We start from the raw sequence: 23,474 nt of genomic DNA on the forward strand, positions 1-23,474 counted from the left end.
TTTTTTTTTTTTTAAATCAGTTGTTTGTTATTTTTCTTATTATTATTACCCCCCCCCTTTTTCATATGTCTATAATTTTCCTTTGTTTTATCTTCCTTTTGAACCTATATATAGATAATATATATACACACACTTTTTTTAATTTAAATTTTACACGTAATAAAAAAGCATTATAATTTTTATTGTATCATTTCCAATATTTGGAGGTATATTTTAAGAATTTGACGGCACAGTGGTTGAGAATCACTGCCCTAGGGTAACTCAGTCAATAAAAAAGAGCAGAGTGCTTCCTCACAGAAAAGGACACATTCAAGTTTTGAAAGGGCACTCACTTCGCACCGTAAAAATTTATCAAAAAATGTGTCAAATGAAACAACCGAATTTGATCCTCAACAATTATCAAATTACTCTCTTATACTATCTTATGTATTTCAAAAACTAACACTCACTCTTTATCAAAACAGAGAAATTTTTAGTTTATAAAATAAATGAATACAAAAGTGAATATTTCCCAAAGGAAAGAAAGGAAATTATTACAAATATTTTAATTATTTTAAACCCTATTCAGCCAATGTTGCACTTAAAACGAAGACCCGCAAGTTTATCATTAATCACTTCTACTACCGGATATTATTTAGAGGGTTCTGCTGCTGCATCAAGAGGAGAACTCAACATAATCCCCAATAACCGCCAAAACAGGCGAGATTCCGAGAAGCAATTTTCTTAATACCTGCCAATGAAGAAATGGACGAGGTTTATTAGAAGTCTCCTACGCACACACACTCCAATTGAAAAATGTACCATCGAAGAGAATTCTGGGAAATTTCTTCGCTGCATGAGGCCGAGGAAATAAAGGATTAGGATGGGGCAAATGCTTTCATGGATTAGTTCTTAATTTATTAGCGGATTTCTCCCCCAACTCATAATACCCCCCCCCCCTCACTGCAAGCGCTAAATTGATATTAAATCTAATTTCGTTAACAGCTTAATTAACAGAAATTTCTCAGAGCCATCTATTGAGTATTCCAAAAATGACCAAAAATATGAAAAATTAACGAAAGAAAAACAAAAATTTATAGAAATGTATAGTGTTTCAGCAGTTTGCTAAAGAAACCACTTCATTTATTCTCGATAAACTTTAAAAAATATTCAACAAGTACTTGATACTATAAAAGCGTTGTATGCTTCATAAATTAAAGGTGGAAAAAGTCTACACGTTTCGAGGGCTCAAAAATAGGGGCCCATTCTCAAGATTTGGCAGATGCGAATGAGAAATGCAAATAGATTTGAAACAGAAAACAACTACGAAAAAAATTTCATTCGTATGAATTTCGATTTCTCGTTAACAACGTGATATTGCAGTCAGCCCTGATTGGACTCTCTCGACCGCTGCTGTTTATTTGCGATTGCATTTTTTTTCTTTTTTTCTTGTAACTTTACTTTTTCGATTTCAAATAGTTTTCTTGCCTCATTCACGTCTCTGAGACTAGAGCAGTGTTTCCCAAACTGTGGTAATCGTACCCCCAGGGGTACATGAGCAGTTTAGCGGGGTACATGTTTTTATGCGAAATATCTTGCGACAAACGAAAATTTCAAAAAAATTTATTAAAAAACACAACTAGCCATGAAAATTTACAGCTACGTATTTTTCTATTGGCTATTTTTTGGAGAGTTAACAGTTAATAATGAGTGGTGTCAACCGCCAGTTGTGATTTTAAACTTTTGTGTAATTTTTTTATTGCAAAAAATACATTCATTTTTTTATTAGTGGTACACAGAGTTACGAAAAATTTAGAAAGGGTACGCAAAAATCATAAGTTTGGGAAACAATGGTCTAGAGCAGGGATGGCGAACCAATGGCACGCGTGCCATTTATGGCACCCGACACAATATTTTGGGCACGCCACTGATCACATTTGTTATCACACTATGAATTGTTATTACTCAAATGCTATTACACTATGAAGCATATGTAACAATTAAATTAAAATTCACAAAAAAACACGCAAAATAATAAACAATTATTAATGAAAAAAATTAACAATTAATGCTAAAAAAGCAATTAATAACCATAAAAAACAAGCTGACAATAAATAACTAACAAAAATAAATAAATAAACAGTCCTGCTTAAACTAACATCTTACAACCTAATATAAGTTATTTGTCATCTAATCTGCAACAACAGAAGTCACACTGATGTTACTTTAAGTTGAATTACGCGTATGACTGAATACATTGCAGAATACTTTTTTTTCAATGTAATTAAAGAGTTTTGAGTTGATAGTATTTAGTATTATTATTTTCCCAATAATCACGAAGGCAAAATTATTTGACGGCACGTCTATGACCTCATTAAACAATTTTTTGGAAAAAATGGCACGTTGGTGTATAAAGGTTCGCCACCCCTGGTCTAGAGAATGAGCGTCTATTTTTGAGCGTTCGAACCTTCATAATGTATAAGACAAATGAAGTTTTTACATCATTAAGTACATCTCACAGCTTCAGTTGCCCTGAGATTATTCATATTCGTCAATAGATCGTGCTGCTAATTGGAAAACTATAACACGATGTTTTCTGTAGCGTAACAGAAATATTCATAAGGGTGTCTTTTCTATTTATGTTAGAAACGGGAACTCTACTTCCTTAGAGAGATAAAGTCTATTTACAAAACGATCGGTAGGAAGGATCCGATATTCTTAATAAATCGTTAAAATTATCCTAATAATAAAAAATAAAAAAATTTAATTGGCAGGAACGTTTTTTTTCTTCCCCCTTATAAAAAAATTTTCTTCTTCAAACATATTTTTCCTTTACAAAGAATAAATAGGGAGTTAAGAAATTCCATTCATTCTATTAGATTACCTGTTTATTAGACGAGGTTGAAAAATAATTTAATGGAGGTCTTCAGCATGCCTGCCTCATCGTTTCTCTAAGTCATGAGTAAATTGAATTAATGACATCGTAGAACAAAGAGAGAGCTTACGATAATAAAATAAAAATTCAAATAGTTTAGGAGAACCGCGAGCACTTACACAAGCTTGAAAGGAAACAATCGCTCTGATCCTGAGTTAAATAATTAGCATTTAAAGGGTATTTTTTTTCAGAAGCGGGAAAACAGTATAAAAATATATAAGTGCGAAATGATCAAAATAACAGTTAATGGTGTTTAGGGCCATTTACCGAAAAAAGAATCTAATGAAACTACACCTGATATCATTGCTACATTCCAGAACAAATTGTTTAAAATTTCTGGACCCAACACTATCTCAAATAAAGATCAACTAATAAAGGCAAAATAATTACCCTTTCATGAGGAAATTTTGAAAAGAAGATGGAGATGGATTTAGATCTCCTACGTCTAAAACGAAATAGCCCTGCTAACATCACACTTATTTGGACACACGATGGAAAACGAAAAAGAGGAAGGTCGAGAATTACTTGGCAAAGATACATGCACCTAAATCTGTGTAATACAAAACTAAATGGATGGGAGGAGGTAAAAGACCTAGCTCGGGACAAGGGTTCTTGGAAAAAAAAGAGACTTGAGATTTTATGTAACAACTGGAGCGAAGAGGATAGGTAATCATTTTGGAAATATTTGTGAGTATATATGTTACCGTTAAAGTTTGTAATGCAGTTATTTCATAGAATACCTAGTTATTCCATGAAAAAACTGATCGTGTCCGTTAAAGTGCGTAATATGTTATTCATTTGACACTTTAACTAGTTATTCTATGAAATAGCTAGGTATTCTATGAATTAACTAATGAGAGACAGTTAAAGTGTAAAATAAACAATTGATCTAAAATGAAATAACTAGGTATTCTATAAATAAACTAATGATAGACAATAAAAATGAAAAAGAAGCAATTTATCTAATTAATGGAGCGTATAAATGATATTTATGGAAACGTGCCAAAAAATCATTTGTTACAACAAGGATTACTAAAATGACACTTGGAATTACAAATAACATTATTTCTAAAACAAAAACATTTTTTGTTGAATAATTCATAAATGCAGTAGGGTGGAAGGTAAATGTATTTGTCGTGCGAGATATATGATTATGATATAGATTATTTTACACTTTAACGGGCTGCAGATCGTTATTCTATGAAATAACTAGTTAAACCATGGAAATACAAGAGAGTTTTACACTTTAACGGACACGATCAGTTATTTCATGGAATAACTAGGTATTCTATAAAATAACGGATTTCATACTTTAACGGTAACATATATATACACACACACATTGAGATACGAGGAATTTGATTCCATATCCGATGAACTTCACTTATCAGTTCCGTCCGATTGGATGGCACTGGATCCAGCTGTCTGGTGCCCCGTTTGATCTCATCCCACAAATTCTCAATTGGATTGAGATCTGGTGATTGTGCGAGCCAACGCCGTCATGTTCTTCGAACCACCTGACGACAATACGAGTTGTATAACAAGGAGCTTTGCTTGCTGAAAGTATCCATCCCCGCAGGGTACACCATTAGCATAACAGGATGTACTTGATCTGCGATAAGTATTAAATATCCTTGAGCATTCAGACGTTGTTCTACGGCAGTGTTTCCCAAACTTATGACTTTTGTGTACCCTTTCTAAATTTTTCGTAACGCTGTGTACCACTAATAAAAAAATGAGTGTATTTTTTACTATAAAAAAAATTGCACAAAAGTTAAAAATCACAACTGGTTGTTGACACCACTAATTATTAACTGCTAACTCCGCAAAAAAATAGCAAATAGAAAAATACGTAATCGTAAATTTTCATGGCTAGCTTTGTTTTTAAATAAGTTTGTTCGAAATTTTCGTTTATTGCAAGATATTTCGCATAAGGACGCGTACCCTCGCTAAACTGTTCCCGTACCCCTGGAGGTACGCGTACCACACTTTGGGAAACACTGTTCTACGGGAATCAAAAGACCCACGCAATGATAAGAAAACATCTCCCAAACCATAACATTGTCTCCACCAGCTTGAAGTGATGTGGCAATGCAGTTGGGGTCCACGCTTTCGGGCTGTTTTCGCCATATCCGAACCCTGTCATCTGCACGATGTAATTGGAAACGCGATTCATCAGACCACGTGACCTTTTTTCCAGTGTCAACTGTCCAATCCTCATGCTCCTTTGCTAGAGATGTCTATTCTTACTCGGCTCCCATAGCCTATACGGTGTAATGTGCCATTCAGAGACGTTCGCATTAGAACCTTCATTAAGATTCCTCGCTATTTGACGTACTGTTGCTATTCTGTTAGACTGGACAACTCTGGAAAGTCTCAGCTCGAGCATTCAGTAGCCTGTGACGACCACAAGCCTGACGTTGACACCCGGTGTTCTGTTTGGTAGTTCACTTTCTGTACACATTAATAACTGCTGCTCTCGTTTTGCTGACACTGGTTCCGACGCTTCGAGTGCCCGCAATCATTCCGCTTTCAAACTCAGTTAAGTCACGTTTGTCTCCCATATCTCCGAGCGTAACACAGTGCAATCGATGGTTCACTTGCCTTGCATTCCCTCTTTGCAGCAATGTCGCCCTCTAGCGGCAAAACTGTGAAGCAATAGCTCATTTTGCATAACAGTCCGGTGGTCATAATTATTTGGTCACTCACTGAATAAATACCTTTTTTTAAAAAAAACAAATGCACCTTTATTTTTTTTCTCTTAATTTTCAGTTTAAATTATTGAAAAAAAAACTTTCAAGTAGTTTATGGATTAATAATTTATTTTAGTTCATACTTTTCCTGAAAAACATTTATGCACAGAAACTGTTTTTTAGGATGTCTTAAATTACTTTTATAAACAGCTAATTTTTCTCGTATTTTAATAATGAGAAAAAAAATTTTTAGAAATATAAACATAAATTCAGTTCACCCTGCCCTTTTTTATTACTAGGGAGAACTCTGTATATATACTCACTACCATACAATAATAGAAGAGACACTTTCAGTTTTTGAAATTTTTTTAAATTTCTCAAGAAATAATTGAAGGTTTATTTTGAATATATATTCAATAGCATACAATAATGGAAGAGACACTTTCAGTTTTTGAAACTATTTTAAATCACTCAAGAAATACTTGGAGATTTATTTTGTAACTTTAAGAGTTAATTACTTCATGCGTTTTTTCATACTTAGCAGTAAAGTTTAAAGCTTTCAGAGGTTTCTGGGACAGACAATAAATTGCGAAAGAAAACAAGTATTTTTTAAAAGCCTATGCCAGAAAATCAAGCAATGAGCTAGTAACTTATGCTGATTACTTTGGTTGTTATCTGTTTATTGCAGTAACTGCATAAAATCTCATAATCCTAGCTTAAATATTTATGGAGACATTGACACATAAAAACTAATTTTTTTGTCTTACGCTAGTTTGAAAAATATTCAATACAATGAAAAAAAAATTTTTGAGCCATTATTTAAAAAATTTTTGAGCAATTTGCAAGGCATTACTATTTTAAGTATTTCTTTCATACTGCGCATGAGCAGAAAAAGTTTTCTTTTTCCTTCTTTTTTTCATATTTTTTTTTTTTTTTAATTCTTAACTTTGTAGTGAATTGTGTTTGGCAACTACTGAAAAAAGTCTGATTTGAATATCATAAAAATTTAAAAAATTTCCTGCAATTTTCGAAGTATTTTTTGTACACTTCTTTTGAAAGAAAAAGAAAAGAGACAGAAAGCTCAAAATGATAAGGGGTTTTCCACAAATTTCATTTCGTACAATTAAACAAGATTTAATAAAAATGACACCTATATTGTGGGGGATCAATCCCAATAAAAGAACATTTTTCTTCATCTGGCCTTCTTAGCCACCAATCGTGGTGACCAAGCCTCATACAAACACAATTTGGTATACAGACAATTATTGTACAGTATTATCATTTGTTATTAAATTTTGTCTTATGGTAGAAAATGAAATTTGGGGGAAACCCATTTACCTATTATAATATATATATATATATATATATATGTATANTATATATATATATATTAAATACATTTTTGAATGGTGTATGAAATCTCAAACTAAACTTTAATATGATATATAAACTTCAAAATTCTGTATAAAACTAAAATAAATAGTTTGGAAAAAGTAACTTAATTAAAAAAGTATTTACAGGGTTGGCTGGTTCAAATGAATGTGATTTAAACCAAAATTAATTTTTTACTTAATTTAACAACTTAAATTTTTTTTAAAAAGTTAAGAAAAGCTACATTTCAAAAAAAAAAAAAAAAAAAAAAACTATTGAATGACTTATTTTTCTATTATTCATATTAGTCTATAGTTTAATTCATATTAATGGCCTTTGTTACATCAATGAGAAAATTCTATCATTCAAAAATCCATCCCAAAACACCATAATTAAAATTTTTGAATAATTTTTAATATTATGAGATAAATTTACCCGTTTCAATCACTGTGCTAATTTCAGTTAGTGTTCACAAACGTTTCTGTAGTTATAAGAGAAACAGACACACAGGCAAACTCTTAACTGTATTATTTATTACAGACGTGTTGAAAAATTGAAAGGGTGAATAAAAATATTAAACATTATATTAATATTATTCACAATAAAAGAAAAACCTGTTCCACTGCCAAAAGACTAACAATTTCTGATAATTTACTCGCTCCATACAATAAACATAATTTTGAGAATAAACTTATTCAAATATCAGTAAAATTTATAATAATTCTAATATGAATATTAATTTTGCCATTACTTATTATATTAATTTTATTACCAAAAAATAACAAAACCAAATTATGTAACCAGCAAAAGAAGACAAATATGAAACAACTAAAAAGGAAATAATAAACACAAAAAAAAAAAACAGAATATAATACGACATACATATCAATTTTACTCTCAAACCAGTTACAACAACATGTAAAAGATTTAAGTTGATTTAGATGTTTCGTTTAATTACACTCGGAATCAAAATTGTAGTAGTTTCACATAAATAATATGTTTTTGTTCAAAGATAAGGACATTCATTTTTAGTTTTCATAGGGTACTAATTTATAATCATTGAATTGAATTGTCATTTTTATCCTAAATCTGAAAATAGTTCAATAAATTCTTTGGTTGTCAGATTGCGAACTGGTCTATAGTGCTTGGGGACAGGCGGTTGAAAAAAAAACATCTTAGGAGGAGTTCTTTTAGGTAATGTGTAGAAAGCATATTTTTCATTGAAAAAGTTTATTTCATAAAGCATTCTACATGCTCATGTATGTTATCATTGAATTATCTTCATAACATGTATACAACATATACCTCTGTGAACGTGCCAGATACTACAAGCGAGTGTCGATTTTTTTCTATTGTCTAAAACTAACTCATTTGAGAAACCGATATAGAGTTGAAATAAGCAAGTCAAAATAGATTTACAGAGAACACAAATTATTGTCTTGTTAATTAAAATTCAAGTAAAATTTTAGAATAAAATTTTTTTTTTAAATATTTATAGAAATCTAATATTGTATAATTTATGTAGACGTAACCTGTAACCATCTCACAAAATAAGTTTAAAATAGATAAAAAAAAACAAACAAAGCAAATTAGATAATTTTAATACTTAGATAATCTAGGGTAGAAAAGAACCAATTTTAAAATTTAAATACTTAAACTTTGATCAATAAATATCTTCTATTTTTTCAGTAAATCTAGATACAACTTTAAAACTAACTAAATAAAACAATGCATACGCTTCTAGTTTTACACTATACTTACTAACATAGATTAAATGCACTAGCTTGCAACATCAAAACACTCAGAATTGTTAAATATAAGTATGATTTAGTTTGTTTTAATTTTTCGGAATAAATTTTATTCAATACTTTATATAAAATAAATTATATAAAATAATAAATTATATAAAATAATGCTTACATGAATTATTTAATATTATAAACATTTCTAAATTTAAAAGTAAAATCTTTGTTTTAAATTTTGATAAATTTCTTTGTTATTTCACTGAAGTATTTAAAAAATGGACTACAAAGCAAGGAAATAAAAGTAAAAACAACCTAAATAAAGCACAAATAAAATTACAGAAAATAAAAATATAAGTTGTGTTTTAAGCGCGTTGTTTTTGCTTTATTCTACAGGGCACAAACTATACCATATCCTTATTTGCGTACAAAATAAGAGTTTAATACTTTTATAAAAATAATGATATTATTGTTATCCAGGGAAGATTTCCGCCTCGTGATCTGTAGCAGAATGATCACCAAGTCTTGGCAACTCCCAGGCAGATGACCGCGAGAAACTGAAGAAGAAAATATCAGAGAAAGGGGCCAACTCGAAAGGTATAACTCATAGCCATTCCCAGGCAAACATCTTGGCTAATTGTATTTGGCGTTACAGATCACGATACGGAAATATAGCATGTATCCAAATCTTCATAGGCCATATAATCAACATATCTACAACCCAAAAAGTAAAGGCAATTTTCAGGTCTTTACAAAATTATAGCTGCTTCAATTTATTTTTAAGTTTTATTTATTATTTTAGCATCCTACCGAATATATAAATAACTTACACCCTCTATTACTTCACTTATTTTATAGTGAACACATGCAATAAAAAAATTTCATGTTACTTTTGTGAAAATGTGTGTTTTTTAAAAAAAAGTGTAACATTGTATCAATAAAATATTTCATAAAAAAAATCGCCTTATTTTAAATCCACTTTTCATAAACAATGTTTTTGCAAATACTTTCATAAACATAATTCTTTTCAGAAAAAAATTTCAACAAGCATTATTTATCAGAAAAAGAAAATACCAGAAAGAACAACAATTAATTTGGAGGCACAAATTTAAAGTCTACACAAACAAATAATGTAGAAATCTAAGAATAAATATTTGAAATTTTAGAAATTAAATATAAATTAAGTTCTTAGTAAAAATATTTAAAGTTATAGTGAAACTAGACGAAACATGAAACAATTTTAAAGACCGATTTTTCCTTTTTGAAAATAAAACTTTTCACACAAATATAGAATAAAATGAACAAATATAGAATAAAATGAAAGAACTTACAAGGCTTTACCAAATAAACTATCCGTTCTATAATTTACAAGATACGTAGCGCTCTGAGCAACAATTTATAAAATAAACAAAGTAATTCATTTAAGAATATTCGATTTTTATCTTTACTTGAAGAAAACTACCCCTTGCAGCAAAATAAAAAGTTCATACTTTTGTTGTACACCATAAAACTTTGTATTGCATGAATTTATAATGCAGAAATTAAATAATTTACATCTAAAAGCAAGAAGAATAAAAATTACAAGCTAGCAGAAAACTTAAAATTTACAGCAAACAAAAACAACTTGTTGCCAAACAAATTCATTTTAAATAAACTACCCAGTCAACAGTTAAGAAAAATCCTATAGATTAAAAAAAAAATAATAATAAAGTGGCATTCTTACGAAACAAAGTATTCAACGCAAATGCGTTTTTAAGCTTCTAGAAAATAACTGATTTAAGAATCATGACGTCAAAACCACGTGATCTCGGTAACATTGCCGCGTAAGATGACGAGGTGTAACATAAATTTCTGATGTGGTTTTCTTTTTGTTTAATATAGATTATCTGCAAAAAAAAAATATTCTTTTTTTAATTATCCACTCACTTCCATTTCTCTTTGGTCACGTATTAAATATGCCATATTCTCAAACGAGAATCTTCTAAAAAAAACACAGTCAAACCCCTCTATAGTGAACTAGGCTTATAGTAAACTCCCGGATATAGTGAACGAAAAAAGGAAGGAAGTTGGATAATATGAACTTTTCTCTGTTTTCGAGAGATTTTCTTCATTTTTTTGTAATAAATTTGGATAATTGGGTATAATATAGCCTACGTCACAGGTTGTGTTGTTCCTACTAAATTTAACAAATGAACGGCATTTTCTGCGAGCCTAACTTCAAGCCACAAATAAACAAACGAAGTGTTCGATCGTTTAAATAGCTGCTCGCCAGATTTTATTGCATTATAAAGAAAAGTTATTGAAACTAAATAAACAACAACAACTAAAACAAATAACAACAACTACTAATAACAATAACTAAATAAGCAACAACTAAATTCCATTCGTTTAGCATTGCGTCATATGTTGTTCCTACTAAATCGAAGTAGTTGTGTTTTTTTCATATTATACCCAATTCAAATAAATACATATACCGACTTTTAAAACCATCTATTGCATGGCATGTAGCAACAAGCATTTTTTCGTGTTTGCTTCATTGTTAAATAGCATTATTGAATTGGTTCAGCATTCAAAGAAGTCGCAATTTTCCAGTATCTGGACAAATGCTTCAAAGCAGAGAATTTGCTCAGCAATTTGGTGAGACTACTTTTCTGTGCTCGATTGGCTGGTTATAGACAGGTTCAAAAAGCGGAATAACATAATTTCAGGAAAAATTATCTTAGAGTCTGGAAGTGCTTCCATATCCGATGTTAAAGATTGCTCATCAAATAAAGATTACTAATTTTTTTTTTTTTTAATTTTTTTTTTTTTTTTTGCTTGCAGAAGAATTTGCATAAAGAAATGAAAGTTTATAAATTTTTTGTTACTATTTGTATTATTTTTCAGGCATTTTTGTATTTCATTTCATTAGTCATTTATTTAAATAATGTGGAAGAAAAGGGGGGATTGGAACTATTAGTTAAAACTAGGAGGCTCCGCCCCCTGCTCGCTAACGCTCGCCAACCCCCGAGAATTGCTACGCAATCCTATGTGGTTCACGCCGTGAACCATGGCTCGCTGCGCTCGCTCGCCAATGAACACAATGTTCTAGCACAAAGACATAATATATTATCATCAAAGACATAGTATTTTATCATCAAAGACATAGTATTGTACTTATGTAGAAGAATTTTATCAATGTTCTTATTGGCTTTTAAAAAAGTATATTAGCTATTTAGATTGTACATGGTGAAAAAATCAAAACATTAGCTAAATAAGAAACATATTAGCAAAATAAATTATCAAATATTGCTTCAATAAACGCGAAATATAAAAAAATTCAATGCATTCAATACAAACACTTAAACGCTTTTTAGACGTTAAGGTAGCTCCCAGTAGAAAAATATCAATTGAACAGCGGCCTTTTAAAGCATTCTCACTTCAATTAATTAATTAATTCCTAATTGAGTTTAAATTAAATATTGTCATGTTTTTAGTGCATGAATCTGAATTGAACAACCTGATAATGCTCACTCTGGTTATTGTTATCTGGTTGCTCACTACGTGCTCTTGCGCGCCGGATCCAATCAATTAAAAATGAAAACTGTTGCCAGCGCGAGAAAAGAAATATCATCGGTTTTATTGATACCTACATACATACGTACGTGTTAGCGTTTTATATAATATAGATAGATAGATTGTTGTCGGATGCAGTAAAGTCCCGGTTATAGTAAACCGAAATTATGGCCCCTTAAAAGTTCACTATAGCGGGGTTTGACTGTATAAAAAGTTCTATATCTTTTTTTGAAAGTGGTGAAACAAATATTTTTTTAATGGATTTATCTTAATAAGAGTTCATAAATTTATATGTTCTCAAAAATCTATAATTATTTTACAGAACAAGTAAATTACAAGCTTCCTTTTTAATTTATTATTTAAGATAGGAGAACCCAAAACACAAAGAGGTACAGATTACACAAGCGAACAGAATTGCGACGCTTGTATCAAATACGAGTTGGAAGACAAAATTTGATATTAAAAAATACATATCTTAAAAAAAAATGAAAGAAATATTTTTTATACAGTGAAAACGCTTCCCAACGAACACATATTTTTGTTAACGATGATCGCTTGGAATTTCGTAAATATAACAGACCTAATTATGAACCAATCTTCTACTTAAGCTTTCAAATATTTACTAAAAATTCTGGACTTATCTTCGGAAATAAACATTGCTGTTTTTTAATGCCTTGCTGTAGAAAGTCGCTATCAATCAAATGCGTATTTCCATGTAAAAACTTATTATGAAATGTACGAATACTGCCAAGCTCAATAAACAAAAATGAAACTACACAACAAATTATAAGATACATACATAGTTTTATTAAATTGATAATGTTATACGCATTCCTTACAAAATATGAAAATATATATACAATTTAATAATGATAATACAACTAAAACTTTTGCTCAAGAAAAAGTTTCTTATAATAGACTTTGATTCAATTTGAAATTTACAATTTTAATTTGCATTTAAAGAATTTATTTTTTATAAACGAATTAAAAGCTTGATATGTTATCCAATTTTTACACAATTTTAACTTTTTTCCAGAGCAATATATTAGATTAAATTTTGAGACAAATGCAATTATTCTTCGATAAAATGTTCCGTTTAATGGTCCGAAATTTGTAATTACGATTAATTTGAATAATTTTCACTTTTCATCATTAGAAAATTTTGCACTATGTGATGTTTTCCTCCTGTTGCCATTAGAGAACAAAGAGATGTTTCAGAAAAAGTTTTGAAGTCCTGTTTGTCGCTGCATTGATACATTCTGTCGAGCGAGACCGTAGACAGATATGAAGAAGGTGGGAAAAACTTGCAAAATGAATAAAGATGGTTTCAAAATGAACTGTTTGTAAAGAGATGGGCTGAAAGAGAAAGGGAGGGAAAAATCAAAATCCATTTTCTGGATTGGCGATCGAAATGGTCTACAGGTGGCACATAGCCGGAAGTCTTTACCTATGGTACCTCTATAGGTATGCTTTTGCCATTAGCATGTGGATAGTCAAAGAAGTAACCTTAATTTCTCTCTTGATTTTCAAACTGACTAAAACATTTTTAGCTTGGAAACTATATAGATTTTAAAACAGCATTAAACATAGTGTTTAAAGTAAGCATAGTGGAAATTTTAAAATATAGTTTTGGAAATCTAAATGAAAAAATTATTATGAAAGGGGGAACATGGTAATAGATATAGAGCAGAGGAGGAGAAAAGAAAAAAGCCATGTAAACGAATCTTCTCCCCAGAAGGCGTATTCGAGTGTTGCGATCGCGAATTAAATATTTCGGTTGAGTTATATAGCATTAATGAAAAAGGTGATCTTTAGAGTAAACAGTTTTAAAAATGGTATAAATCTAAGCTGACCAAGACTGGACTTCCAAACAAAACACTAGTGGAAATAAAGCTTTCTCGGTTGACGCATCCGCTTGACATCATATTGTCCACTATTTTAAATTTTGGTATTCTGAATACAGGTTTCAGTGCAGTAGAAAAAGTCCATAATCTGTTTTTTAAAGTGAGTAGGAGTGAAGATTTTTCTCGCTTATCAGCCAATGAAAATGCTCGAAACACTTTGAAGCAATCTCTCAAACTATTGACAGCACAAGATATAGAAACCATTTTGATTTTCGTTTCATTTGTATTTCTTGTACTATTATTTTTGTTGAACTAAATTTATAATGAGTGGAATATTCAGAGTAAAACAAAACATACGTAGCGTAAGATTAATTTCTGCGTGACATCAGTAAATTAGAATTTTGAAAGAACTTTGATATCACTTTGACTTATTTTTATATATTTATTTACTTACTTATTTATTTATTTAAATTTTAAAGATAAACTTTGCCTGGTGTCGCATACTATCATATGAATTGCTTATGACGGTGCTTTCCTGTTCAAAGCAATAATATATATTGCACGATCCTCACGTTATGGCTCGAGTGGTGCGTGAGGAAGTAGTACAGTACGTAACGGTGCATTGGAAAAAGTTTTCTATCTTATTTCACGAATGGAGATTGAAGTATTTTTAATACTTCTGCTTCCTACTATGATGAATTATCCCAGACTCAAAATTACGGGGGCTTGTGTGGTTTAATGACTGCTGGGTAAACTTTAAATTATTACTAAAATTCAGTGCAAAAAGAACTTTGACAGTATCGCAGACAACTCTTGAAAATAGTTAAAATTAAAATTATAATCAAACGCCGCAAAACCACTGGCAAAAGCTACACAGCGACGAATTTGGTTAGTTATTAGAAATAGTTCCTATTTCATTTTTAAATAAAGAAAACAGTTTTTCAAGCAAAAAAGAAGAAAAAAAAGAAAGAAACAAAAAACTGACATTTCAAGTTTGAAAAAGGAAAGCTGTAGTACAGAAATCGCTTTATGCTTAAAATACAAAGCATGGCAGAATGAAATAGCCATACGTCACAGAATGCGTTGCTGGGAAACCCAATCAGCGAGCTCAAAATCTTTCTTTACAAACTGTGGATGTAAGGGTAGATAACATGAGTCCGGAAACCATCCCTGAAGATGGTCCGAAGACAAGACATCACAATTTTGACCCTCTGTGAAAAGGATGGCTTCTCCGTTTTAGTAGTCTATCCATGAATGAAAGCGAGACAGAAAAGAGGAAAAGTTGGTAGTAAACTCACTTCAGTTTTAGCATGTTTTCGGGAGGAGTTAAACTATTCTCTTTTTTAATTATTCAGCGATATCTACTTTTCTATAACGAAATAAGCTGTTTTATATACACGCTAAAATTGTTTGAAAAATTATGGTAGTTAGAGAAATTTAATGTTTCTTGAAAAAAATGTTAGAATGAAATGCCTTTCGTACCAGTTTTTGCTCTTTTCCGTCTTGCTATATATAGGCTTTCAGCCCTGAGTCTAACGACCACCTCGCAACGTCGAGCACTTCACGGTAATTGTTTGAGGAGCACCATCCTTTGTTGTATAGTTGTCGTATTATATGTACTTTCTGTCACTTAATTTCATACCTAAGGCTATTTATAATTAAAAGTGAACACTAGTTTACGTGCAGCATTGATTAGAAAACTACAATACTCACATCATATCGAAGTTGTCTTGAAGTGCAACTGCAAAATGTAACAAATCCAGGGGGTCATTGGTGTAGAATTTATTCGTCAGTTTGCACATGTATGTTATCAGCCACGGGTAAACAAAAGAGGTCTGAAAATTAAATATATATATTTAAAAATAATAAAAATCAAAGAAATTTAAGTCTAATATCCAACGTTATTTTGTGAAAACTTAAACAATAATTTCATAAAAACTAAATTAGAAAGCGGAAAAATAGTTTTTGAGATTTCGATGGAGCGAAGCTGAAACATTTGGTTTCCGAGAAACCATGATGCAAGTTATGTTGGCTTTTAAAAGCCATTTTCTATTTTTGATGTTTTTAACTTTATCATGTTTATGATAGAATATCAGCAGATTAAAAAAAGAGGGGGAAAGTGATACACAAAAACATTGTTTAGTTAGATTGTGGAAAAAATTACCTTGTGTTGGTCACAGAGATCCTAAAAGATAATAGATAAGTTATAAAGATTGATAAAAAAAAATTTCAATTCTTTCCTTTTTTTTAAGAGAAGCAATAATGGAGCGTGTGCCAAAAAATGTAAAGAGTGGTGGAAGAAAACTAGCGGTAATCAATTAAAAAAGGCTAAATTCGAAAATTTTCTCAATTCTATCAGTTTGATATTCAAAAGTATTCAATGATCCCACGTGCGTCTAAGCCATTGATCTTCCTAAAACAGGAAGAAATTTAGAAAGCTTCCGGTGTATCACTCCGCTTATGGTATGCTTACGAGACGATGTGTGAACAGGCTTAATATTCTAGGAAGTTTTATTATTGTAATTTGTGTTTAAATTTTCACGTAATTTTACCATGCATAAGAGTTCTCTGCAATTTACAACTTTTAACTGGTTGTGAACCTAAGACAAGTTTAAGAAATTTAATATCAGAACATAAACAAAGTGTAAGGTTTGCTATATTTTGAGTGCTATCGCTTATTTGGCTGTAATTGTGCAACATATCATCGGTTGTGATTTTTTGGGTTGCATCATGCATACTTGCGTAGTTTTCCGAATAAATTTGTTGCTTGTTTCATTGAAATTTAAATTGAAAGAACACGTTATTTTTTACACTACAAATATGATAATATTGGATGGATTAGGCGTAAAAATAAATCGGAAGTAGTAACGCGATAGTTTTACGATGCATTTTAACCTCCAGCGCCATCTGTATTTAGCTTTACATGTTCAACCATCCATATGCAATAAGCTAAGACTGCATCAATCATGCAGTCGTATCAAATTATGTCTGCATCAATTTACCAATCAAATTTGACTCAAAATAAACGCTTAGTTTAAAGAAATGAATTTTAGAAGTGAAAAAACAAAGAGCAAGTAAACAGAATTCTTTATAGTACATATATTTAAAGTGAATAATTTCAACTTCCATAAATCAACAATTAGCACGTAGCAATCAACGGGATTGGTGAGCAGTAGCGAAGAGAGAGCTTCGTATCTTAGTAAATAAATAACAAAAAAATGTGAGAAGCTATGGCATTGGTTTATTGGTTTCATAACATTAGCATAAAAACTGCTTAGCTTTTAAGATTGGATTTCGGACATAATTTTAATGAAATAGAATTATACGGATAATAATTTAATATTGTACTTTTGTTTGCTATAGAGTTTTCTAAATTTATTCTTTGTTCAAATTAAAATGTGTTGATATAATTTTGTCAGGGGAAAAAAACTGTTGATAGTGCGAGGATCGAGATTTATCCAACAATAATTTCGTGGGGGCAAAACATGAATCATGAATTTAATTATGGAGATTAAATACCTGCTATTAAAAGTAAACTTATTCTTATGCACCATCCACAACCCTCAGATAGTTACGCTTTTTGTTTTATCTTAACATTTTGAAGTTATGTTTAACCGTCAACCTTTTTAGTCCTAGTCGAAGTTAGTCTATACAAATTTTACGACACGTAAAGTTTTTATTTGCCTCCTTAATCTAATTTAAATGTTAAAAATTAATATTTATTTTTTAACTGAAAATGATTAAATAAAATAGTTTTTTTTTGCTCCTATGAATTGCAGGAAATAGTCTAAATAATTTTGCACAAATCCACCGTTTCTTTCCCCGCAATTATTATTTTAGTTTACGAAACATTTGGTAAATGTATACCTCTTTATACAAAAAATATCTTTAAATAAAAATAGTTTTATTTACATTTAACAATAACTCTGTAAAAAAAATTATAATTTCTGATATTACTGGTGTAAAAGTGATTTTTTGCATTTTAAAACCTTCCTACTTACCCAGCGCTTTGCTTCTGAACAACATTTTCTAAACTCTTCGATTTCTTCCGAATCCTTACTGAAAAATAATAATTTGTGTTTTAGAAATATTTAAAAAAAAACATGCTGTGATGAAAATAAGAATGTGATCTGATGAAAAGATTATATCTCTTATTTTCCCGATTTTTGAAATTTTCTGTCCAACCAATCTTTATTTTTAATGTTATCTTTCTTTTTTCCCTTGTTTTCTCTAAATTTTGAACTATATATATATATATATATATGANTATATATATATATATCCCGATTCCATAAAAAATGGGGGGAAACATAACTAGGAGAGTTAAGGAGTTATCAAGTTAAAATAATAATTGTTATAATTATTACTATTCTCAATTTTGGTGTCGAATGGCTTGCCAAACACCAGGTGAGATATCTGGCATTGTTTGCCCTTTGAGTTTCACAAAGGTAGCAGCGTAACAGTTAAAAAAAAATTTGAAACTTATACAAGTGTATTTGACATTCGTAAGGTCCAAATGTGGTTTTCTAAATTAAAATTCGATAATTTCGACTTTTCTGATAAATATCGAGCAAGAAGACCAAAACAAAGGAGGGGGGGGGAGGAGGAAATAATTATTTCGTTTGTGAGGTTCTGTCTCACCCACTATAATTGCCCGATGTTGTTACAGTTGATTTCCATTTATTACCATCCCTACTACATTTTCAAAGGGGCAAAGAATTTGAAAATTTTGACAGTGTCAAAAATGCCTAAAAAAACAGACTTTGATCGATCCTGCATTAAAAATTTGCTTAGAATATACAAAAAGGTGTTGGATAATGAGGGTGATTACATCATTGAATTAAAGAAAACTTGTTAAACATTTATCCACCCGAAATTAATGTTAAAAAAAACATTACTTTTCTGTCTCCCTAATATAACATAACACATAGAACGGTGTGTAAATCACTTTTTGATGATCTATATCTTTGCAATGTGTGTATACATTGTCACTTAAAAAAAATTAATGAATAATGTATGTTTATAAAAAATACATCGTTTTCTCTGATTAAGATTATTTTGTCACGAGAATCCATAATTTATAGAAGAAAGTATTGAGAGAAGATGCGATTATTTTTTTCCTTAAAAATCGCGTGTTCTGTGCACATAAGAAGCTAGGCTATTAGTTGAAACCATAATTGGTCTTACATGATTCTGAATTTTTGAGCAAGTGCCTATTTCAAATTCAAGTAAATGATGATAAAATGATCAGACAATATTTCATGGCGCTTCAAATATCGTTCAAACACCAGTTTCGAGTTCGAAAACACACAATCGGGAAAAAGTTTTAGATTTCGGTAGAAACAATTAACGTGACTAAAAAAAATCCAGAATATCAGGGGGGGGGGAAAGTGGAAAAAGAGAAACCTGTTATAAGTATTTATTATTAGGAAATCAGGACAGCTTACAACCTCTGTAAAAATATTTTAGAATATTATTTTTTAAAGTGATCACATATTGTACTTTAATATTCAAAAGAATATTTTAACAATGATTCAAGTTGTTTCAACAATGCCTTAAATGTACGCTTTTTAAAGATATTCACAGACATAACAGAAACAATAAGGGTTTTTCTTTAATTGTGGCAGGTACAACAACCCTTTACACTCCGAGTACTTTAAAATACTGTTTGAACCAATATAAGCCCTAAATCATTTAGAATACTGGTCTGGTCTAGTAAAAGTAACTGGGCAACTGAAGCCAAAATTGGCCCTTTTCCCTATCGTGTATTGGTGGACATCTGTAAAAAAGTGATAACATGGCTGAAACACAAATGGCAAATTATAGAGTAAAGGGAGAGAATAGCACAATGCCATGTTAATAACTAAAATATAACATGAAATTATGATTATAATTATATGCAAAATTACAAATAGAAAAACAAGTAGAAAATATTTACAAAAGTATTTAGTAATGAGAAAGCAAATAGATCATAAACACAAGTTAAATAAAAACGAAATATTTGCAAAATAATAAATTACAAATGAGTCAATCAATTTGTAATAGCAAATAAATTGTACTAATAGTGAAATTAAAATAATTAAATTGTGTACCTCTGTTAAAGTAGGGTCGTCCTGGTAATTACCACCCGTGCCGGGTTGCTCCCTACACTGAAATCTCACTTAGAATACTTACTTCAGCATTTCGCAAAATTTTTTAAAATTCTTAAAATAATATGGTTATAATTATTAATGTCTAAAAATTTTTGGTTTCAGAGTGGTGACTGTTGATGACACCTCCGAAGCGATATAGGAGTGCAAAGGGTTAAAAAAAAAATCATTACTTTAAAAGGGTGCTTTGCTGTTAGGTAAGCAGCCAAATGGGCCACTATTTGCAGTACATACGATTATTGTTTTTTATTTCCACGGTATTTTGCCTCTGAGAAAGGAAGGCAAAATTCCATATTTTTAGTTGTTTTTTTACCGTATTAATAGGGTAGGTGGAGTTTTTTGAATTTTTTTAGTTTAATCCTTACTTGAACATCAAATATCGAACGAAAATTTGAATCAGACAGAGCATGAGCAAAGCGTGACCTCTGACAGTTTATTCAAAGGAAAACGACATAAATATCGTGAGAGGTACACGGATCATGGATTGGACTCCCCACGCCGTCAAGCTAACAGTGGGAGGTTTCCGTGATTTTCCTCACCATGTAGCTTAAATGCGGGTTAGTTTGATCAAACAGGAAAATTTCTTCCAGTACTTAATCCATGAGTTCCATTGTCTTCTGAATTAGGTTCAAAATAGAAGGATACAGAGTTGAACATGGGTTTCAAATTTGGGTCAGCTGTTCAATGACGGTTATGAAGTAAAATTCCTATGCTACTTTAAATTTTTTAATATGAAGTGTAGTGGTGGAAGAGTTACTTAAAATGAAAAATACTTAATTAAAAGCAATCGAGAATCATTTCGTAACCACTAGAAAATATTTCTTACTAAGCGGAGCACAAGTTGACATCGCTGTAAAACAGTAGTTGCTAAACGTTTAAAAGCATACAGTTTTACATTTCCAGCGGTTTGCAACATGTGTTGAATTAGAGTTGCCAGATGGGTTGCACTGCACCGGAAAGTGTTATCTGTAAAGCTAAGAATTTTTGAAATCTGAAAACAATGCAAAATGCTTACTTCTCGCAAATCAGTTTTTTCCCGACCCGGACGAGAAACTGAAATTTGAACTCACAGTTCCAGAAGTAAGGATGCCTGGAAATAATAAATAATTATTATAGTGCTGAATTGAAACAAGATATGGCAAACGAGGGAATGCATATTTCAAAGGATCGTCAGATAAAATGATACCGCCCACTTTTTCTAAACTGGATGTTCGGTATTATTAAAATTGTCACCTTCATGGTTTTTATCTACCACTGAAAAAAATAATTTTCGGCAAGAGCAAAAGTTGTCGTGCATGCCCATGACCTGTCGTATATTTGTTGAAATTATTATAGTGGACGCAATTCTCTTTTTCTAATTAAATGAAATATATCTACATTACCTTTGCTACCACAAAGACAAATATTTTTATTAAATACGGAAAATACGGATATTCCTTAGCAAGTTAAGATATATATATATATATATANAAAATGCAAAAATAAAATACATAATCTAAATGGAATAAAAAGTATTAACAACAATGCTAATATATATATATATATATATATATTTGGCTCTCGCTATAACGACCTCCGTCTTTCGGACGTAAACAGACACTTATATCGTAATATTGTTGAAACGTGAGAGCGCAAAAATATATAAACTCTTACTCATAGATAAAGAACGAAAAATACTAAACTAGTTGTAATATCAATATATGTTACTTTAACAGGAATCAGGTAATAAAAAATGATTGATAATCACGCAATTTTTTTTCTTCAATGATTGCATGTACACGCTTTGAAATAATATTTTACAGGAGAGGAATGAATTCGAAAGAATATGGTAGATCGAGGCAGCGGATTGTGTTAAATAACATTTGTGTAGATAACTGCAAAGACCACATGTTTCAACTTTAAAATAAATCAACCTAAAAAAAAAGGCGTCTAACATTTAATTAAAAGAAGTGAATAAAACTTTCCAACAAGGAAAACATGATTGATAAATGCATTGTTTCCTTCGAAACGAAATTTATACACATGAATGGATACATAATTTTATCACCATGACGATACAACATTTTAATTACAATAGAGAATAATCCCCCCCCCCCTTCTGCTTTCTGTTGCATACATTGTTTTCTGCTTAACGGGGATAGAGCAAAGATATTTTCGCGCTGTTGATTTCAAATCTACAATCGGTATCCCTCCACTAGCTACAGTTTTCAGGCAATTTTATGTTATAATTATATTCTTAACCAGGTTTTATTTTAGTTCAAGGGAGTAAATACTAAGTGTCCCCTCTTCTCTGCTTCGTAGGAACTGGTAGGAAGATAGTGATAATACATTTCAGTTTATGACAAGAGGAGTTTTTTTTTTTGTCTTTAAATGTTTTTAAAGGAGCAGACAAGTGCCTATGAATGCGTTAGGTCTACCGGAAAGTCAGAAAGAAAATTAATAGTCAGAATAAAGACAGTTTTATTGTTAATTTTAAAATAATTGGACTTAAAAAAATTTAAGTAGAATATTTTTAAAAAAAATAATGACTATGAATTAAAAAAATTTTTTTTATTTATTTTAAAAAATCAAAAAGTTTTAAACATTTTTTTTATTAAAACAAATTTTATTTTAACTTAGGTGAACTATTTCAAAAGCTAAATTTAACGTTAACTTTAAATTATAATTTAATTTATTTATTAAAGCTTTTCGACTCGATCTGGTTTTAAGTGAGGTACCTGCCCTCGCTAGTGGCACTAAATCTATAATTCGTCAAAGGACAACTGTAATTAGTGGCATAGATATTTGGAGGAAATTAAAGCAGTTGGCGGCTGGAGAAGCATGTACGGCTGAAGTAATGATATTAATTAAAGATATTACGTTGGATAATTATATAAGAAAGTTAATAAATACTAGTGGGCTGCGCCCCCTGCTCGCTAACGCTTGCCAACCCCCGAAAATTGCTACGCAATGTTATATGGTTTGATCCGCAAACCAAGCTCGCTTCGCTCGCTACTAACTTAGGTACATTGCAAATGCACAAAATTCTAAGAATTCAAAACAATCATTCAAATCCATATAACAACTTTTTTTTCTAAAAAAAATTACATCTTTTTAGTAAGTACTGAGTCCTTAAAATAAATTTGAATTCAAATAAATGACATGTAATTCGTTAAATCTATTAGAAATGTGCTATAGTATAAAATCTTAAGATAAAATTTCTAAAA

General features: G+C 30.5%; 2 protein-coding genes across 2 annotated transcripts in view; both read right to left on the reverse strand.

The window, feature by feature from the left end:
* LOC107447625 (probable phospholipid-transporting ATPase IM) overlaps positions 1–10,380 on the reverse strand; it is a 187,480-nt gene extending 177,100 nt beyond the window's left edge. The window contains exon 1 of the mRNA XM_016062579.3: positions 10,052–10,380. The gene's annotated coding sequence lies outside the window, so the exon portion shown is untranslated. The remainder of the gene's footprint in view (positions 1–10,051) is intronic.
* A 2,684-nt stretch (positions 10,381–13,064) lies between these two features.
* LOC107447621 (uncharacterized) overlaps positions 13,065–23,474 on the reverse strand; it is a gene marked incomplete at its 5' end in the record, with an annotated part of 50,483 nt that continues 40,073 nt past the window's right edge. The window contains 4 exon segments of the mRNA XM_016062573.3: positions 13,065–13,631; positions 15,833–15,954; positions 18,121–18,178; positions 21,284–21,358. Of these exon segments, the coding sequence (XP_015918059.3) occupies positions 13,490–13,631; positions 15,833–15,954; positions 18,121–18,178; positions 21,284–21,358 (397 nt within the window).

Source organism: Parasteatoda tepidariorum, chromosome 6 (assembly GCF_043381705.1).
Source record: "Parasteatoda tepidariorum isolate YZ-2023 chromosome 6, CAS_Ptep_4.0, whole genome shotgun sequence".
NCBI lineage: Eukaryota > Metazoa > Arthropoda > Arachnida > Araneae > Theridiidae > Parasteatoda > Parasteatoda tepidariorum.